Here is a 21,374-nt window from a genome sequence, read left to right on the forward strand (position 1 = left end):
TTTGCAGCAATGCTCTCTGGAAATGGAAAAACCTCGGCTTTGAAATTTAGCTGTAGGCACCGGGAAGGGGGGGAAGGGGAGAGGGGGGAATCGCAAACAAACCAAAACAAAGCAGAATTAAAAAAAAAAAAAAACAAAACAAAACAAAAAACCTGGGTAATACAAGGGGGGGGAAATAATATTGTTCCTCTTGGCAAAGTCCCCGCATCACGTGTATTTGCAGCCTGGTATAAACGGGCTTTGCCATGTGGATGTGCGGGAGCTGGGCAAATTTAAAGTATAATCCCCGCAAAAGTGCGGGGCGGGCGGGACTCGGCGGCTCCATGAGCGGCGGGTAGGGAGGCCCCGCGCCCCTCCGCGCCCCGGGCTCGGCTCCGCGCTCCTCTCCGCGCCCCTTCCCTCCTTCCCCGCCCGCCTGCCCTCCCTTCTCTCCTTTCCCTTCCTTTCCTTCCCTTCCCTTCCTTTCCCTTCCCTTCCCCTCCCCTCCCCCGGCGCTCGGAGGGAACCGATGACTCCGCACAGGCCCGAAGCCGCTGCCGGGTTGTTGCTATTAACCCCCCTCCTCTCCGCAAATTAGAAATTGGGGCTAATTGTCACAGGCTGCTCTCTGCTTCCCCCCCCCGCCCCGCGTCCCTCCGCACCGGCGCCTCCGGAGCCTGCGACTTTGCATCTCTTTTTCTTTTTTTTCTTTTCTCTTTTTTTTTTTTTTTTTTTGTTCCCCCCCATCGCTGTTATCGCTGTTTGCCGTTTCTGCCTCTAAACGCTACTTTGCGTGGAAGAAGGAGAAGGGAAAAAGTTGGGAGCGGATGGCTGTAGTTTCTTCTCTGGGATCCTCATTCATTCCTCGCTGAACCTCCTGTTGCATAAATGATGCTCCGGCAGCGAGGCTTTTTCTTTTTTTTCCTCCTCCGGATTTGGGTTTAGAGTGGATGTTACCGGGTTTCGATCGCCTCTTTGGAAATACAATATCGCTTTTTTTTTTTTTTTTTTTTTTTTTTGTTGTTGTTGTTGTTGTTGTTTTTGCTGCCCCTCCATCTTTTTTCCCTCCCTTCTTCTCAACAACCCACCCCCGACCCCCCACCCCCCCTGAAAAATCCGCTTGTGTTTCCTGCAAGGCTCGGGACTGGGTTTCTGATTGCGGTTATTTCCATGTTTCTAGGTTTGTGTGATTTTGCTAAAATGCATCACCAACAGCGAATGGCTGCCTTAGGGACGGACAAAGAACTGAGTGATTTACTGGATTTCAGTGCGGTAAGAAACAACGGTGGAAATTAACAACAGCTGTAAAAAAATATCTTCTAGCTGATCTGTTAAACTAAAAAAAAAGAAAAACCAAAAACCAAACCAACAAAAACAAAACTGTGATCTAAGTACATTGGGCAATTTTTAATCAGCAGCTAGAACCATGCGAAATATCTTTTTGCTTATAAAAATAAGAAAAAAAAAAAGAAAAAAATTAGAGTCTTTTTATTATTTCTTATTGTATGTGATGGGAGATGGAATCGTGTTCACAGCTTCTTTGAATGTCTTGGATGTCTGAAATAATTCATACGAAAAGAGACGCCCCTAAAACTGAACATTTCTCATCATTAGTTAATAACAATATCTAGCACTTTTATTGTGCTTTACGTTTTATAGCGTTGTTGGCACATGAACTAATTAATTGCTAATTAGTTGCTTATATTCTATTTTCAGTTCTTCCCTTGTTTCATTTTTTGGCACATGGAAAGTGCAAAGAAATCCATGACTGTCTCAGTTTAAAGTTTTCACTGAAATCTCATATGGCTTCTGCTGTCATTAAAACTGCTCCAATCTTTTTCTGAAGCCCTCCCCCCTTTCCCCCCAGCTAGATGGTGCTTTTTTTTTTTTTCTCTTAAAAAAAAAAAAAAAAGTACTTTTTGTCTCTTTGGGCTGGTTTGGAGGCCAAACGTTAATCCGGACGTGTGCACTTGTCTAGTTTTGTCAGGCTCCCCCCCCCCCCCTCCCTCCCAGCCCCTTCCTTCCTCTCCCCATCCCCTTCCTCCCCCCCCCCCCCCCCCCCCCAGTATGTCACAGGAGGCTCGATCTGTCCCGTTATTTCTTTCTTTCGGGGGAGACAGTTTGCTGGGAGATGCGTGTACGTTCCTAAAGCCCAGCAACACCCCGCAAAGCCCCGATTTCCTCCCCCCCACTCCCCCCCCCCCTGTGGAAATGGGGCTGCTTCAGGCTGGTGGTGCTGCTGCTGCTCCAGCCTTGGCTTGGGAGGGATGGCTTGGGGAAGTTTGGCCAGGAAACCTAGCCTGAGGCAGCTTTGCAGCCCCCTCTTTGCTTGTTGCACTTTTTCCATTTGTTCCTTCGCTTTTTGCAGGCTCTGACTCAGGGAAGGTGCGTATTATCCACTAGACACGTCGAAGAAGAGAGAAACCAATTAGGGTCGAAATAAATGCTAGGGAGAGAGAGAGGGAGCGAGAGAGAGGGAGAGAGAGGGGGAGAGGGAGAGAGCCTTGCTTCAAATTGCTCTGTGTTAGAGACGAAATGAGAATTTAGGGCAGGTGGCACTTTGCATTATTATTATTCGGGTTCCCATATGACAGGCAAATCCTAAAGCGGGATGGAAATGGACATTGCTACGTTTATGGCCAAGGTTTCAACAAAAAACCAAACTTTTTTCGCCTTTGTCAGCGGGAGAGTTGGAGAGGGGAGCGAGCCCCGCTTCCCAGCCTGGCTCACGCTGCTGGGGACCGGGCTTGCTCCAACTCTTCGGGGAAGCGAATATTGTTTGGGGAGCTAATGAGCCTAATAAAAACGTGATGATGGTGGCGAGGGGCTGGTGGGGGCTGTAAGAAATATTGACTCGTTTTCAGGTCTGTGGGGGACGATGTTTTGTGGGAGATGAACTATTCACGTAGTTCACAGCGAACGTGGAAGGAACTTTTGACTACCAGCGGACTCGGGAACCTCTTGTTTTCCACTAGTAATGCCTCTTTGTTTTTTTTAGATGTTTTCACCTCCTGTGAGCAGTGGGAAAAATGGACCAACTTCCTTGGCAAGTGGACATTTTACTGGCTCAAGTATGTAACGTTTTTGTTTCGTATGTAGTGAAATTGTTGTTAGTTATTTATCCACAGGCATTACCTTTGTTGTGGTTGTGTTAATCTCTTCTGGGGAGCAGATTCATTCAGATTGGAGTGGAATTATTCCTTAGCGCTGGCTGTTATTATTATTATTATTATTATTATTATTTCCACAAGACTGGGACATTTTCACAGTATTTCTATACATTTATGATTTTTTTTAAAAAAAAAAAACCCTAAAGTTCTCCTCTGTATAATTGTTCAAGGTGAGCTAGTTTAAATCTCTGTTCTCAGTTGAGCATTGGAGCTTTTTATTTCCAGTTTCAGATGCTAGCTTTTGCATGTCTGAAATTATAAGCGAAACATCTTGTGTGAGAATTTAATTTTGTGAATAAGAATTGAAGGCTGCTTAAATTAAATAAATAAATCAGCAAGTATCCGAGTCTAAACACCAACCTCTTCTGGGAAAAGGACTCTTTAGTATTAAAAATCACTGTTTGCTGATGGAATATTTTTGGGTGAATTAAAATCTTCAGGCTTGTTTCTTTTCTCCTGGTGGAAGACAGGGCATTTTCTTTCTAAATATTTGCCTGCTTTTGAAGAGTCCCTGCAATTGAACTGGAGGATTTGGTTGTTTGTGTGTTTGTTTATTTGGCTGTAGTAGTACTATAGGGGCAACTCCTGCATTCCATAAAAACAGGAGTCCTGTTTGATGACAAAAGAAATACCAGAGCTCTTTTGCGGTAGAACATGTGTGTGCAATAATTGTCTGGCAACTAAAGTTTTATATAGAGGCTTTTATATGCCTGACAAATTAGAAGTAAAACTAGCAAAGATACTCGGGCATTTGAGATTTCCTTGCTCTTCTATTAACTTTGTTTAAGAGGGTTCCCTGCCTTGCGGATGTGATGTTTTGGCTAGGACACAAATCCATCTCCGGGTAGAGAGTGTTTTAAAAGCAGGGGCAATTAGACATAGCCCCACACTGTACAGAGTATTGTTATCCGCCGAGTCCTGCTCAAAATCAGATGGGAAATTTGGACAAGTCCTCCCTGCAAACTGCCAGTAGATATCTAGATATAAACACGTCACTGCGTATAGTTTCATGCCTGGTATTTGCAGTTTGGACTCAATTAAAGGAACCTCTTCTGTGTATTCACTATAGCCATTTTTATTAAATGCACTGGTACCGCAATTAACTTCGTATTTCCAAAGAAGGACTTCCTAATTTGAGAGTAGTCTGGAATGTGCATTTTTAAGATACTAGATCAAATGCCGCCTACAATTATTAAGCACTCATTTTGGGAATTTTATTCTACTCAGACTTTCAAAATAATAACATGGCTTTGTTTTATCTTCACAAATTTGGTTGCATTATGAATATAGTGACTTGGAAAATTTTACTGTCAGGTTTGAATAACTTTCCAAATGTAATTTGCCTTATATCTCGCAAGCTAAAGATTTTAGTCCTATTTTTTGTTATTTTCTGAATGACATAATTTTAAGAACTGATTTAACCGAAGACATAATATTCACTATATTTGTTTTCACTGGAGAGAAGCAAAGAGTGTTTGTGCCAGACAAATCAATTTGTCATGCTTATATACCAGTCAATGCAGCAACTAACACTGGTCTAGCAGCAATTGACTGGATAGTTATATTTAATAAATGCATCGTAAACCTCATCTACCAAGTCATTTTGATCAGAAATACCCCAGGATAGCGAGTCTGAAGAGTGAGTGGAATCGAGGGGTTATATTGGTTTTTTTTATTGTCTCTAAATCTGGAAGCATTAAAGTAACTTTGACGCATCGTTTCAGCCACAAAAGTAATTTAATGAGCTGAAGTAAGTCAGTAATATTAAGATACAGACCGTTTAAAATAACACCTGAACCCTCCCACACTGTCACAACATGTAAAGGCTTGAATCCCCCGGTCTTTGCTGGTGGAGGCTGAAGGACCCAGCCTGATTAAGGGAGGTTGGTAGATTGTTTGCACAATGGGATGCGGCACAGGGTACGCTCTTCCAAGGGCAAATCGTTTGGAATTTCCTATAGAAATGGCTGTCGCTTGGTTATTGGAGAGGGAGCGAGTGACCAGTGATTTTGGAAAAAGTTGTCAGAGCGTGGACATGAGTGAGTTGCCCCTCGCTGGTCCCGGTGAGAGGGTGGGTGTGTGGCCTGGCGAGGGAGTTGCGTGCAGGAGAAGCGTGGCTATTGTTCGCCGGGCTCTTGCTGGCCAGCCAGCTGTGTGCCAGGGGCTGGCTCCTTCAGCATCTCTGGGGTGCGGGCTCGCGGTGAGCCAGCGCTGGAGACATGCAGATTTGATGTGATAGCGCCCAGACAACTGCTGCAAGAGATGTTTTCTGTTATTGTATGGAAGGATTAAAGATAGCTCCATTAATAACATAGGAGCACAGTTTATTATTCTAATTATCCATATTGATAATAGGAAATTTTAGCCAGCCAAACGCAGCCTGTTCTTCCTTCTGGACAGATGCCCTTCTGAAGTTTGAGCTGACCTTCTCTTAATGGTCGTCTTTTAAAAATGATATTTACTGAGATGGGGAACCACAGATGTCATTCCTCTGCATTAACCTGAAACTTCTCTTAGGAGAGGGGAGGAAAAAAAAAACCCCACCCCAAAACCGACCCCAAAGAAAAGCAATCCCAAGCAGTGAAGTGAAACTAACTGTACTTTAGGAAGTGTGGTAATATTTCATGCTTAAAGTCATCTTAATAGCTTTTTACTCATCTAATATATGATGCTCTATTGTGATTTGTAATGTGTGAATGAAAATAAAGTAAAGCCACATTTCCTTTTAATCTTTAATTTCACAAACATGGCTTCTTACCATGTTAAGAAATGGTGAGGGCTGGGAGGGAGAAAGGAATGTAACCTGAGCCACAGCCGTGACATTCCCATGGAGCATTTTTCACATGAAAGGCTTTTGTCAACCCAGTAAAGGACCAGGAGTTTTTGTTTGATGTTTGCAGGTGTTCAGCAGAGAGCACTAAAACAATTCAGCCATGCTGCTTCAGAGACTCTGACCTTAATGGGGGGAATTGGGGAAGACTGAAATTATTTTTAAGAAAACTCCCCTGGAGTTACCTCAAATTTATATTGTATTTGTAAAGTGATTTAGTACCTGTTACTTAAATTGAACAATGCACGTCCATTAGAATGAAGCCGGGTTTTTCTTTTTCCTTTTTTTCCCCCCCCTTCTTTTTTTTTTCTTTTCCTTTTTTTTTTTTTAAACAGTTGCCAAAATAAAATTGATTTTCCCGGACCCTCTAAAATTTTCTGAATAGTTCACCTTAGCTTCCTTAGCATTTGTCACAATCTAAGTGCGAGACACTGTAAAATAAGGGGAAGATGATGATCGCTGGTGCTTGATTTTTGGGGAATGGATTTTGAAGCAGGTTTTGACAATTGTGGCACTAAAGAATTTGCTAGGTCTGTCACATTTGGCGTATTTCAGTTTCCGAACCGTTAATCGAAGCCCACATCTTCCTGATTCTGTTCAATTTCTGCTTCTTCTATTTTAAGTATTTAATTTTACCTAAGTTTTCAAGCATCTGTTAGAGATTGCCCACTGTGTATATGTTTGAATATTGTGTGGGTGTGAGTAGCAGGAAAATAACTGAATTCTTATGATTGGCCCTTCCTATTGCATGCACGCAAAAAACAATCTAAAATCTTTGCTAGCACAGACAGCACTGCATAAAGCTGTCAGTTTAAAGGATTTAAGGACTTGCTTTTAATTTTGCCATTAGTTTGATTAGGGCTTGTCCTGCATTAAAATAACAGCCATTACAAATTAATACATCTTTAACTAGGGAATCACAAATTCAGCTGGATTTTTTTGGAAGTCCTTTTTTTAACTATGGATGTGTCTGAGTAAATTATAACCAAATGTAGTTTTTTTAAGTACAGTTCAATTTTTGGAGCGTGGCCTTCTGGGAAAGGGGCATAATTTTGCCAAATTCTTGGTGGATCATGAGAAAAAGTGGAGTTAAATACAGTCTAGATCTTGAAAAGGTTTTGGTGGCCGCTCAGGTTGGGCACAGCTGACAGTAGGAATGATGTGTGCGTGCTAGGGAAGAACACACCTTCACCAGGGAGGATTTGGGAAGAATGTGATTTATTTGGGGGGTTATAATGCAGAATTCAAAAGAAAAAAAAAAAAAAAAGAATACATGAGAAATGTGAAGCGTAGGGATCAGAGAAGTGCAGGGAGGCAGCGTAGCGGGTACGTAGCTGTTGGGATTACACAGGTGACTCTCAAGGGTAGTCCGTGTCTGCAGTGGTCTGTGTCAGAAAACACAGCAAACGATGATTGAATTTGGGTGTTGGCTTTGCGTGCATGTTGCACCACGTCGCTCCCTTTGCCAGGCGGCATTCCAGGTCTCCGGGTCTCCGGTGTGCGGGGACACGGCACCTCCCAGCCCCTCTGTCCGGCTCTGCCACCCCCTGCCCGCGGCGCTGCTCCCTGATGCTCCTCTCTGGGTTTCCCTGTTGAAAAATCCTCCAGGCTTTAGCTCCGTGGGTACACAAAAGCAACCGCTTCCATATTTTTCATCCCTAATGTTTCGTAATTATGATTAAGAAGAAGAAGAATGCTAGTTACCTCCCATCCTTCCAGCTATGTTTACTTGCGAAGCGTTCGATCCTCCTCCCCTCCGAGCCCTATTAAAGAGCGCGCTGTGGGGGCAGAGGGAGACCCACGCGGTGGTATTTGAGTTGGCCTGAGACACCAGCCTGCATACTTGGAGGAGCTAAATATTTAGTTACAAAGGGGAGAGGTTACTTCTGAGTTTGGGTCTTGCTGGCAGTGGCAAACGGAGCGCATCCTGCAGAGGACGTTCCAGAGACACCGCCACCTACAATCCCTCACGTGTATTTAGACCTGGAAGCTGAGGACTTGTCTTGGCAATTAAAAAAGAAAAAAAAAAAAAATTAAAAAATTCATGAATCCCCTTGATTTGTGATTTTGGAAGAAAATTAGCCTTATTAAATGGAAGAGGGTTTGAATACTCTGCAAAAAGGTTGCCTTGGATCTGATCTAAGAGAATTGTATCTGGAACAGTTCATTTGCGCCTGTTGGATACTGTAGCTTTTCTATAAAATACTTTTTGTCATAATCCTTGCTCGTCTACCTTGTCAAGACTCCTGAATACATTTAATAATTCAAAACCATCCACATTAGCTGTCTGAGAGACTGAAATGCTTGGGGGCCAGATCCAGCCAAATGTCACTTGGAGGAGACGCTTGTGCCTGCCATTGCCAAATTTAGCAGGAACAGAAAGAATGTTTTTCGGTTATTCCGTGGATACGAGGTATCTGTGAACAAAGTGTGTCTGTTAAACCAGGGAACTCAGGCCTGACTTGGGCTTAAGTAGGAGTACAAAGCTTGTGCAACGTGTTCGGTAAGGGATGTGGGAACAAAAGGCGTCTGGGAGCGTGCGAGGTACAATTTGGCTTCTTCCCATTAGATTTGTGCTCGTACCGCTCCCAAATTCAGATTGATTCCTGTCATCAGCAAACGCAGCTCCCATCGACCGAATTCCCTGGAAACATTAAATAGGCACAAAGAATTGTCAGCCTCTGCATCTCGGGAACACCGGGTCACACAAATTTTAATCTTTCACCGCTTACACTTATTTTTTGGCTTCTGCAGCTTGAACATGTGATTTAATTTATTATTTGAATTCCCCCCCCTCCTCTGTGATTTAAGCCGTTACTGAATTTGGAGTCGCTTTGATATTTTACTTACCTTGTAAGTAAAAGGATATCAGCGCAGGCTCGGGGATCCCAGGAATGTTGCGAATGAACTGCTTGACGCTTTTTGACAGGATCAGCAAATATCTTTACCATGCCCTAGTAATGAGGAAATCGCTTAAATAACAGATGAACAACTAAGTCACATAAACATATATAATAGAACTATGTAATGAAAGTTTATGCTGTTAATTGCTTGAATCTCTCTTAAATGCACAGAATCATGGAGCAGTAAAAGCTGTCATATAAACAGTTTTGTTTTGAGTTTAAAATTATTCCCTTTTTTTTTTTTCTTCTTCATCTGCTATGATAAACAAAGTCATTTTGTAAGCTTCACAGATCAAACATTTACTTCTAATGGTAAACTACATTTTGTATCTGGAAATGTGTGTCTTTGCAAGGCCCAGAAAAAGAGTAGAGCCCCGGTGGCCCCAGGCCTGTGGTTTTCAGTGTTTGATATCATGATGTTATTTAGATCGGTTCCCGTAAGCCAAGATAACAGATCTGCAATTGTTTAATAAGGAACAGGGGATGTGTTTGTAATGGTTTAAAGGTCTTTTACCAAAATTTTCCCAGATAAATGATACCAGGGAGGTGGACATCATCAAAGTTGGACTAAGAAGGGCTAGAAATTACATTTCAAGAAGTGGAAATTATTTTTTTTATGTCCTGAACAGGAGGCAGCCTATTGTTTTGAAGCTTATGAAATGCAGCCTTACGAAAGTCAGGTGCCTACATCTCCTAGGGCTCCTCGGAGCCGGCCGAGGAGAGATGGCCCCGGGGCTGTGATTCATTTTCTGGTCCCTGCCAAAGGGCCCAGCGATTTGCCGAGGCGTAGCTCTCTGTGTTCTGGCTGGCGAAGAATAGGTGAGACTGTCATTGCTCACACAAACGTCTAGTTCAAGTGAGCTCGCTGTGTGGTCAGCAGAGAGAAGAGGCGGCACGGCCCGGGAATGTCTGACATGTCCTGCTGAAGATGTAGGCATATAAAATTAATATACATGTAATAGTATGTACCATCTGCCAGTGCCTGCAGATAGTCCGCAGAGTTCCTCTTGCACCTCGGAAGACAGGAGGAGGAATAACAACAGTTCAAACGAGTCCCTTGAATAATTTAATTTGGTGTTATTTATGCTGTACTATTAACTGCTAAGGAAAAGTGGCTACTGAATTTCCTCCCCTGCCTTTTCACAGCTGATGCTGCCCATCAGGCCGAGGCACCGAGATGCTAAGGGGCCGCCACTTTTTCTTTTTTGTCATCTGGAAGGGATCGTGTGCCTCAGGGGATCGAGCCCAAGTGCCGAAATCTGCCTCTTGCCATTTGTGCCGTTCAAAGGTTTTCAAACCTCTGACTTGGGGGTTTGTGTTGGGGCACAAATCTGTGATGTTGGAACAGCAGAAAATCTCAGTTGTCTTCTTTTACCCTTTTACCTGTTTCTCCCTAGTGCTTCTTGGCAGAGCAGAGGGGTGGCACTGACCAAATCCTTAGATTTTTTTTTTTTTTTTTCTAATGTTTTCAAAGGCTGTTGTGTAATTTCTTTTCTTAGCAAAGTTACAGAACTAGGCAAAGTGTTGGGGAAAGGTTTTGGCATATTTACTCTCTCTGCCAAGGTAAACAGCGGGGCGGTCCAACTGCATATCAAACAACCAGGTGTATTTAAAAATGGGTTTATCTGGGTGGATTTGAGAGTGGGGAGAAAGTATTTCACGGGAAGGTGCCGTAACAGCATTGTTGGGTGAGAGCTATTGTGACAGTCACCGTTTCAGGACGCCTGTTGGTAGCAATGACAATAGGTAGCTGTAATCTATTGTTGTCTGGGCCGGGTATTGATCTATTTTGGAAACAAGGCTTCACGCGCGCTGCTGGATTTGCAGAGTGCTCTGGTGGAATTTGTCTAATCCCCCAAGACTTGATTTGTTGAATATAATGATTTTCTTTTCACCTGGTGGGAAGGCTTCCGAGGTTGAGCCGATGTCTCTGGCACTTGACGGTGCCTTCTGCTCTGCTCCATCAGCGGGGGGGCCGGGGAGCGACGCCGGGCGCCTTCGTTGCCTGCTTGGTCCTCTCCTCGTTGCAAGCCCGCTGGTGTTTTCAGCAGTCCTGGCATCTGGGCTTCATCGCCTTCAGTCAGGGTTTTACCCAAAATTTACCTTTTTACCCTTAGAGCAGATCCTTTCAGGCCCATGGGCTGTTTCTGTGGGTTCCAGCAAAGTTTATTTTAAAAAAAAACAAAAAAAGCCAAAAAAAACAACAACAAAAAAAAAAACCCAAACAAAAACCCCACACTAAACGACCCCCCTGTTTGATCTTACATTCACTCTGCAGCGATCGGTGCCTCCGCCACGATAATTTTAGGGGTCCAAAAATGGGAAAAAAAATTGAAATCACTGAATTAATTCTTAGGCACGTGTGTAATCCCTAGGAAACCAGGATTCAGTTCTTTCTCTTCTGTAGTATATAAAAATTAGACTCTCTCCTGGTGCTGTTTTCCTTGAATAAAAGCCTGAAGATTTGGGATTGTCAGGTTAACGTGGCACGATGCGCTTTTTCCTCCGACTGTACGTATAAATACGATCGACCTATTTGATAAATAACTGGTACAAAGGTTTTGTTATATTAAAAACAGCTAAGTATGACTCCTGATGGAATATCAAGACTGTAATTGAATCTCAGGGGTTCTGGTACTGTTCATAAAGCATTTGAGTTGTTTTGTGCTTCGTGACGTCAGCCCAAAGCTTGATTGAATTATGTTCCTGTGTTGTGGGAGCACCTGCCAGTGCCACTAGACTTAAGGGTCTGTCAGCATTTCCATTACAAACCTTCCTGATAAGTTTGTGACTTGGCGCTGGGCGTTTGAACTGGGCTGAGGGCTGCCATATAAACTTACAGCCTGGGAGCGAGTTGTTCTGCAAATACAAGCAAGCCGAATAAATTCCCTAAATTGTAATAGGATGTGACTCTCCTCTCGCCTCCGTGCAGATGCGATGCTGTTCCTTGGCACAGCCCCTGTTTGAAAGGACACTGGGATTTCACAGAGCAGAGCCTGAAATACCGCTGTTTAATGAAACTACGTGAAAGAGGGGTTTTTTAGTATTTTAGAAACAAAGACATGCATGTGATAACGTGATTTGGGAGTCCCCGTGAGCATGGGCCATCTCTGCTGGCAGCTCCGCAGGCTGTAGTGTAGGTTTCCTCGGTTCTGAGGGGATTCTCATTAAAGGGAGAAGTGACGGCCGGGAAGCTTGCATACACAGTTGTAATACAGAAATAATTATTACATTACTTTTAGCTCCTTATGGATCTGTGTGCTTAATTATGGGGACGGCACACAGCAGCTGATGCTGAAATGCAGAGTAAATATTTAGCGCGGTGCTGCTCAAGGTGCGTTGCGTTGGGAAGAGATGCTCCTTGTCCTCGGGGCACTGCTGGCCACTAGGCCTTGCGGCTGCTTAAATGCTGCAGGTATTTTGAGAGAAGGGCAGGGGTGAGCCAGAGTCACCACCAGACCTCCCAGAAGGGCAGAAAGTGGCCTAATGGCTTGATGAAGTTCTGCAGCCATGAGGGCATCGTAGCGAGTCCTGGGCTCACCCCCGAGCTCACCGTGCTGTGTGCGCGGGAGCATCCTGGCTCTTCCCGCCTCCTGCTTCTCCAGGATCAACGGTTTTGCTCGGGCACTGCACAGGGGAGATGATTTGGACTATCAAGACTTCCCGGTACTGCAAAACCTCATTCACGTGGCATTTTTATACAACAGGAATCCCATCTATCTGAAGTTTGGACAAGCGTTCTGAGGTTGCCTCTCCAAAATCTCCTCCTTTGCAGTGTGTAGTCAGCCCGAGGTTGGGAATGTCCCCTCCACGAGAAATAGTACCAGATCTCTGGTATAGCTTCATCTGACTCGGAAATGTTCTTTTATTTTTCAGACCTAGTATACTTTTTTTCAGTTGTAGCCAAATGTTTGTGGCGGAGGGTTGAAGGAGAAATGGAAGCAAATATTTGGAAAATGCTTTTTCCTGCTCTTGTAAATAAAGGACATGTTCTGTGATTCCTGATGAGAGTGTAACCTGTCAGGCACACTCATTTTCCTCCTGTGCCGCTGATGCCGCTTCTCTAGCCAGACCTTCCACATGGATCTTCCCGTGCCGTCACTAACTAGTATCCGCTACCAGTTACTGCCTGTTGCCAGAGCACTTGGTTTGGGTTTGCCTTAAACTCCTATTGTTTGGGACCGCTGGTGTGCTTTGTGTTAATCTGGGCTCTCCTAAGCCAACTTTATTTCATAGTATTTTGTCCCTTGCAGTCCTTTGGGAAAAATGATGTGTTAAGTCCTGATTCGAGACTAGATAATGCTTTATTCTGGAGGATCAGAGTTGTTAGCAAATGTTGCTTAACTTTTGTTTTCTGTGCCTAATCGCTTTGTTGATTTTATACTCTTTGGAAAGATTTACTTAGGAAATACTGTGTCTTGTTGTATAAACAGAGGAAAATTCATGTTCCTAAAATTAGATATTTTGTAAACACCACAAATTAGAGCATTTAATTTATGAACTAGCTTATTAACTAATGGACGTTGTCTTTTTCCCTCTCCTAGTTTTCTCATTTATATTCCTTTATTTTTCCTATTTTACCTCTGTCTTTTAAAAGTGAAGCGGTTACTTGGCACTAGTGGCGACATAGTGGTGAGAGTGCTTCAGGTTCGTGCTCGTGTCAACGTTCGAATAAGCGGTTTGGTCAGTGTGAGATACTGATGCTTCTTCACATCTCCCTGCCTGTGAGCGAAGCCTATGACAGATACTGAAAATGTGTTGATATCCAATTAGGAAGTTAACATGGCAAAATTAGCAATTATCAGAGAGTAAACAGGCAGCTCAGGACAGCTCTCGTCAGCGCAGGGGCTCTCCGTCCTCTGCGCTCTTCGGGAGATGTGTCTCTCCAGGGCGTAAATCCTCAACGGGGAAATTATTGGGAGTAAATTATCATTGTCTTTTTAACCACAAACCCAGCTTAGTTGAAGCAGAAGAGCGTTGTCGTATTCAAAAATACATAGATAACAATCCACGTTTTACTTCTCTTGAGAATTCAGTGAATCCAGGTTATTTCAGCAGTATTGGATCCCTTCTTACCTTTATGGGGTCCCAGCTTGTCCAGACGTTTGTCATCTCATTGTCTCTATTTCTTCCCCATTACTGACTTGGTTTTATTTTTTCCTTGGACTTGTGAATGCAAGCTCTGTAGAACAGGAAAAACACTTCAGTTCATTAAACCTTCATTATCTGAAGGGGCAAGATTTAGTCTTTTTGCAGTGCAAATCCAGGGTAGAGAGCTCTGCTGTTCCCCTGTGAGTGTGATGTGGGGTGGCAGCAAAATACCTTCCCAAAATAAGGATTCTCCTGCAGCCAGAAACCCCCACTGCTGGACTTCATGGCTCTCTGGATCCGACCCGTCCGGTAACCCCAGCCTTCGGTTCCAAATTCTCCCCCTTAATTCCAGTGTTTCCTTCCTTAGGGAGCAGAAGAGGTTATCTATGGAAAATTCAGAGGTGAAGGAATAGGAATGGAGAAAGGAACTGAAAACCCTGTAATCAAAACTTAACCAGAAAACAGTTAAAGTGATGATTATTGGCATTTTCGTGCTTGTGGATTCCCACTGCCTGTAAATGCCAAAGTGTTTTCTGTGGCCATTGAGCCCATAGTATCTGACTACAAGGAGATGATGAGATTTATTATGCTAAAAGTGTGATATTTAAAAAATGAGAGAGATACATTTAAAAAATGTATATCTAAAACTGTAAAATCTAGTATTTTAACATATTTCTAAGTGTAAAAAAATATCCTCTGGCTCTGCCATTGGGCAAAATTGTGATGTGTTTGTAAACAGGGCAATGCCTAATGGAGAATCGTTATTTTCTTAATCCAAAATAGAAAGAGCTTAAATAGAAAGTGCAGGATTATGGAAGCAGCAGCTTTATTCTTTTTAATATAAAGTTGTTTCCTCTTACTCAGCTCAGTCCTATCCCCGCTGCTGGAAAAAAAGAAACTTCTGGTGGTCTCCGCTGGGGTGGGATGAAACCCCCTTGCACTGACCGGGCACTTGGAGAGGTCGCAAGCACTGAGTCACTTCGTAATATTGGTACAATCATATTTTTTTCTGCTTAAGCCTCTTCCCTGTCCGTTGCTGTCTAAAAGTCCTAGTTCGACAGGAAATTAAAAGCAAAAATGAAAATGGATAATCTGTAGAATGTTTTCAGATTTGTCCGTTGTATTTATCAGAAGTCCATGTGAAAAATAGCAATGTTGAATTGTAATGGAAGTGAATTAAAAAAAATAAGACAAAACCCTAAGAAATGTATTTGAGCAGTAGCATTCTCCTGGTCTCTCGTTTGCGCCGATGGGAGGGTTCCCGGACGCGAGCGAGGGGAGAAGGACGGGGCTGCTCGCCTGCTCCTGCCTTCACAGATGGCACCCATCTTGCCTACTGTGACTTTCGTCAAAGCCTGGCATCTTAATCGAACGGCATCATCTCGGTGCCTCCTGTGTCGGTGAAGAGATAGGGAGGCTTATCCCTTTTTAAGATAAGGGTTTGAGATGGCTCTTTCAAGGCAGCAGTCTCTTCCTACTGATTGTAAAGACGGCTCGGTGACTAGGTGGCTGCTTTTTTGATGGCTAAAGCTAAATGAGATGAATCTCATCTTAAAGGTCCCCTGGGTCTACTTGAATCCTCATTTTTTTTTTTGGTAATTTTTAATTTTTTAGAACACAAAATCCTTTGTTCTTGTGTCTCTGAAGAATCCAGAGCCCGCATCACATAGACTGGAAAACTGTTCTCTCAGTGCAGTGCTTGGTGTTATTATTTCTGTATTTATTACATTTATTAAAGACTGCCACTGTGTTTGGTGGTGTGCATTTTGGAGGGTTAATTGGTTCCAGTTGCAGAGTTAATTGATTTCAGTTGGCTCCCAAGGAGGAGATGTGAAATGGAGTCTCTTCTGACGGTGACACTTCCCAGGAGAGGGAAACACCTCCTCTCCCCTTCCTGCGAGGTACAAGTCTCCTTTGTACCCTGCGAGAGGAGATTTTTTTTTTCTCGGTGGTGCCATTTCACCTCCTTCTCACCAGCGCATCCTATAAAATGCCTCCTTCCGAAAGGCAGGGTGTCTATGCAGGCATGAATGCACGTCTCCGTTATTAGCATCTTTTGATTTTATTCCAACTCGGTGACTAATAGCAACAGATTCCAAATAGTTATTCTGAGACTTTTGACTCAGTCCAAATTTTGCCTTAAAATGGGTTTGCTTACATCCAAGAGCTATTTTGCTCCCCTGCATTCATTGTAGCGTTTTCAAATTATTTTCAACTTGAAAAGGGGTTTGATCTTTTCTAATTTAATCAGAATTTCCTGAGAGGAGACTTCAAGGAAGACCATCTCATTTACTGATTGGTGAAACTGGAAAAGTTCCTTATAGAGAATCATCACAAATTCTGGCTGCTTACTGTCTAATATGGGATTGATGAACTGCGCTCAAGCAGTTTTTCTGGTGGGTTTTCACACTTCTTGTGTCTGGCTCACTCCAAAATACTGCAATTATCGCACTTCTCTTTCTCATTAGAGGCAGCTAATTAATAAATATGAGAAAGTTAAGCAATGGGAAAATGTTATCTGGGCACTGTAACTTGGTAACCTTGACTTTCTTTTGAGTAATAAAAAATAATAGGTAACACGCGGAAGGAAGTGGTGGTGGATTTATATAATCTATCAGATCCACCACTGGAATAAATTAGCGTAACTCTACAAATACCCACCGAGTCGTGCCATTTTATGCTGTCTGAGGATCTCATGTTCTGCTAGGGAACTAATAGGATAAAATCTAAAATATTATATTTATTTTAATGAGGGCAGTGAGGAGAATTGTTGCTTTCTGGGAAAAAGACACGCCACAGCTCCCTAGGTACTTGTGAAGGTACTGCTTTGCACCCTTCCTTTTTATCTTTCATTGTTAAAATGAAAGTACACATTTCCTGGTTGCTTATTTGGCTGAAGCCTCCTTCAAGCACACATTCAATAATTTGTCTTATTCATCTCCTCATCATGCTCATGGTTATGTTACATTCACCTACAGTAAGGATTCGGTGATGGAGGAAGGATGAATATGGATGAATCGATGAATACAAGTGCTGTAAGTGATTTTTAGAGCTTCTCGTATTCAGTTTGACTGTCTCAGATGGAAGACTGGCAAGATCAGTCCCATGTTTTGAATCGTCAAGTGCACTTCATGTGCTTTTCCCCCCCCGAGTTGGAACCCGGTCTTTCGGATATTGAAAGCACGGGGAATTTTCCTGCTGATTTCCCCGTGAGGAGGATTGGGCTCTTTGCCTATATTGTGCAGATTTATCCATTTCATTGCCCTACATACTCATGCTAATGAAGGAGATAGGTACAGGCTTGGAAAGGCATGATACGAATAGGTGGGCTCCAGTTATTTATTTATTCTTTTAGGCTTGCCCAGAAGAATAATTTCCTCATATATTTCACTTGAGATTTTGCTCGGAGAAGATGTTTGCAGGGATTGGAACAGCCTATTGAAAAGTTGTTTCCTTTCAGCGTTTTGAAGTGATTTAAAAATTGTTTTTCTCTACCGGCTTCATGTTAATTTGTAACGAAAACTTCCCTTTAAAAAATCCGCTGCCGTCCTCATAACTAGTGTACACTTTGTATTTCCTTGTCCTACTGTTTGGGTTATAAACATATTTAAAAAAAATATATTCACACACACAACATTATCATGATTCGGCTTAAGCATCTGTGGTTATAAGTGCACTTCATTTCACCTAATTAAGTTATTTAGTCATTTACACATTAGCAATGTACTACATATTCCACTTTTACAGGAACTTATTTTAATTATACCCACAGTTCTGTTCTGCTCCATTATAGCCATAGATCAAGCTGAATAATAACCATTCTAAAAGCCATATGCTAAAAGAGATTATAGGTCATTAAGGCCAAATTAAGGTAACATTTCTGATGGTCACAAACAGAAGTCTAACCAACAATTATCTTCTTTCAGGTCTGTAGATACAGCCCTCTTTGAGCTTTTAAGATGACAACCAAAGGACAATCTCTGATTCCTAATTGTTGGCGTTGGTTTCAGAGGTTGTAATTTCTGAAATTAATAAGGTTTGCTAAGGCATAACAATATTTGTTTGGTTTTCGCTCGCTGATTCTGGTGTTTGCTGGAGGGCCCCAATGGAAACTTCATCTCAGAATCATAGACTCGTTTAGGTTGGAAAACACCTTTAAGATCGAGTCCAACGATAAACCCAGCACTGCCAAGTCCACCACTAACCCATGTCCCTCAGCACCACGTCTGCCCGGCTTTTCAATCCCTCCAGGGATGGTGACTCCACCACTGCCCTGGGCAGCCTCTGCCAAGGCTTGACGACCCTTTTGGTGAAGAAATTTTTCCTAATATCCTCAGACCAAGGATCCAGCCTGTCCAGATCCCTCTGCAAAGCCTTCCTACCCTCAAGGAGATCAACACTCCTGCCCAGCTTGGTGTGGTCTGCAAACTAACTGAGGGTGCACTCGATCCCCTCGTCCAGATCATTGGTAAAGATATTAAATAGAACTGGCCCCAGTACCGAGCCCTGGGGGACACTGCTTGTGACCAGCCACCAACCGGAGTTGACTCCATTCACCAGCACTCTTTGGGCCTAGCCATCCAGCCAGTTTTTTACCCAGCAAAGAGTACCCCTGTCCAAGCCATGAGCAGCCAGTTTCTCCAGGAGAATGCTGTGGGAAATGGTCTCAAAGGCTTTAGTAAAGTCTAGGTAGACAAAACAACATCTCCCAAACATTCAGCTCTTGTGGAGTACCTGCTCTGTGTAACCACCTGTTCATCTGCTTCCTTTATTTGTACCGACCATCAAAGCTCATTTTCAGTGGTGTTGGGTTCTACAGCTTTGGGCTTAACTGTCTTCTGCTGAACAGAGTTGGATCTAATTTTCTCAAGATTAATTTTTGCTCGGAGCTTGCACCTAAGCAGCTTAGCAGTAATTCCCTTTTGAGTGAGCCTCGGTGGTATTTTCCTCTGCAAAGAGCTGAGCTTTAGACAAAGTTTCTGCAGGGAGAGACCTGGGTGTCATGTCTTTGGCATACGCTGCCTAGCAAATAAAAGTCTTCCACTAGTTTCTGGCATTGAAAATTAACTCTAAGTATCATTGTTTTCACTGTCCAACACATTCACACGAAAAAAAAAATAAAGCCTCTATGTCTACTCTGTAGTTGCTAGCAAATGTCATGTTACAAACAGAATTACTTTCCCCATCAAGTGGAATAAGTAGTCCCATTGCGTTCAAGAATTCAGAAAAATCTGGAGGAAATGGCGCAAACCGGACAGTGCTCCTTGAAGGTCAGTGATGACGGGCCTGGTAGGGTGAAGAGGGCTATGTAAAGGCTCATAGAAAGGTTAGCATTGGAAGGGACCTTAAAGATCATCGAGTTCCACCCCCTTCCATGGGCAGGGACACCTCCCACTAGATCGGGTTGCTCCAAGCCCCATCCAGCCTGGTCTTGACCATGGATGATTCTAGGCAGGAACATCACAGTGATCCCTTCTTGCCTTCAAGTCTCTTAGGCTGTGGGCAAAGACAGACCTTTCTGGTTGTCTGGCTGTAGCCATGTAAGGAGAAGGCGGTGGCTTTTTTGGAAGAAAGGCAAATTTTAAACTAGAAAGCTTTCTGAGCTTAGAGATAACCCTTTGCCTCAAAACAAGCTGGGAACGTTCCTGTCTGTGGGTCGTTAGTTTCCCACTCTTCTTTTAGGCTCTTGGGGGTATTTAAGAAAAATATTTACAATAGCCTTACTGGATAAAAACAACTGTTCTAACAAATAAATAAATAAACATATACATATATAACCAAAAAGAGTCATCAGTGGTCATATGTACAATGGTCAGTTGGTGCTTGGTTCAAAGTAAGCTCTGGTAGAAAGACAAAAGGAATTACGCTCTTTTTGCTGCCCGATGCCATGCCGGTGAGTGCTGTAATGGCTGTTGTATCCACTTGAATTCCAGAATAAATCACATTAATTAAGGGATATTGTAGGGCAGGATCCCATGAAGAGCTGGGATTCCTGTTGCATCTAACGAGTAACAGCAGAAGAAAAAAAAGACAATCTCTTATCTAATGGATTTGTTAAAAACAGGTAATCCTGCATTCCAGAGCGGTTTGTCTCCGTGGAGAGCTGGCCACTGGCAGTTAATCATTCCCACGTTTGTGTCTTCAGTTGCCAGCCCTTGGACTTCATAATGAAAGGCTTGTTCAGCAAAGTATTTTCTTGGTGTTTATAGACGTGGGGACGTACATCAATGCCGTTTATTAGAGTGTTTGAAAGGAAGTTAGGACTGGAAGGGAGTCTTTGGATTAGCAGGTCCAGGTGCCTGGTATTGCTTAGATTGTCATGCTCTGTCTTGAAATTGTTAAGGTTTTTGATCCAAAAATTGTCTTGGAATAATGTTCCAGCATCTCAGTCCTGATGGCCAGAAGTCTTATTGTAATGTTTTGACAAAATTTAAATATGGCCAGTTTATATTCACTTGTTCTTGTTCCAGCACTTAAATAGCATGTTTCCCTTCTCCATCTGTCCCCCTCCCCCAACGTGTGGCATGTCTCTACAGGAACGTGCCTTTTTCGATAGGAAAAGTCAACGAGACATTTGCGTCTCCCAGCTGCGTGTATGCACTTGCCCCAGTTGAGTTTGCTCCATACTTTTCCCAAGGAGGGAGCGGAGCGTCGTGGATGCACCACGACAGCAGGTGCTACCTCCATAGATCTAAGGGAGTCCCATCCCACCAGGTGAAGCTTCCCCATGGTGCCTTCTGATCTATGGAGCTCCCCCCTTGGGCGTGGAGACCCTCCAGGTGTTGGTGGGTTGTCTAATTGGAGTCATTTAAGCTGAGCCACCAGAGAGCTGTAGGAGCTCGTTAGGGCTGGGGTGTGGATGGAGGTGGTGATGGCTGGTTGGGTCTGTGGAGCTCCATGTGGCTTGGCTGAGGCTGGACATGTGTGGGTCTTCGTGGTGGGTTGCTGCTTCTTCTCTAAGGTAAGGAGTGGTGAACAGATTTCCACTTGAATATTTTAAAAGGAAATATGTGGTGGCTGGTGTACCTTGTTTTTCCTGCTCTTACCTTGGGGACTTGGGAAGTGTGGGTTGTGCCTTTTTATTTTCTTGGAGAATCTTGCCTTGGAACTTGTGAATTGGGTATTTCTGCTTTACTTTTGGTTGTAGAAAGCGAGGTGGGATGCCTTGGTGGAAATTTGTAGTGTGTCTATGTATGTATGTGTCTGTGTAGCAGGTTTTTGCCAGTTGTTTACGAAATCTCCTTGCTTGAATAAGTCAACTTGTTTGCCTGAACTATAGATCTGTGGGGGGTGAGAGAACTTTATTTGCAGGAGATAGAAGCTGTTTCATTGTTCTATTCTGTGATTCTGTTAAGTCTGAAATACTTAAATCTGGTCTGAAATAAAAATACAGACTGTCTA

The 21,374-nt window shown here is 43.2% G+C and overlaps 1 protein-coding gene across 3 annotated transcripts in view; it reads left to right on the top strand.

Moving 5' to 3' along the window:
* The first annotated feature begins 508 nt into the window (after positions 1 to 508).
* Positions 509 to 21,374, top strand: part of LOC141476868 (transcription factor 4-like) — a 228,083-nt gene continuing 207,217 nt past the window's right edge. Inside the window, exons 1-3 of one of the 3 annotated variants that reach the window (XM_074165727.1) lie at positions 509 to 533; positions 1,154 to 1,251; positions 2,978 to 3,050. In XM_074165727.1, the coding sequence (XP_074021828.1) occupies positions 509 to 533; positions 1,154 to 1,251; positions 2,978 to 3,050 (196 nt within the window). Of the gene's footprint in view, positions 534 to 1,131; positions 1,252 to 2,082; positions 2,365 to 2,977; positions 3,051 to 21,374 lie in introns of those variants that run through there. The other 2 variants (XM_074165729.1, XM_074165728.1) reach the window with 2 other exon arrangements.

Source organism: Numenius arquata, chromosome Z (genome assembly GCF_964106895.1).
Source record: "Numenius arquata chromosome Z, bNumArq3.hap1.1, whole genome shotgun sequence".
Lineage (NCBI taxonomy): Eukaryota > Metazoa > Chordata > Aves > Charadriiformes > Scolopacidae > Numenius > Numenius arquata.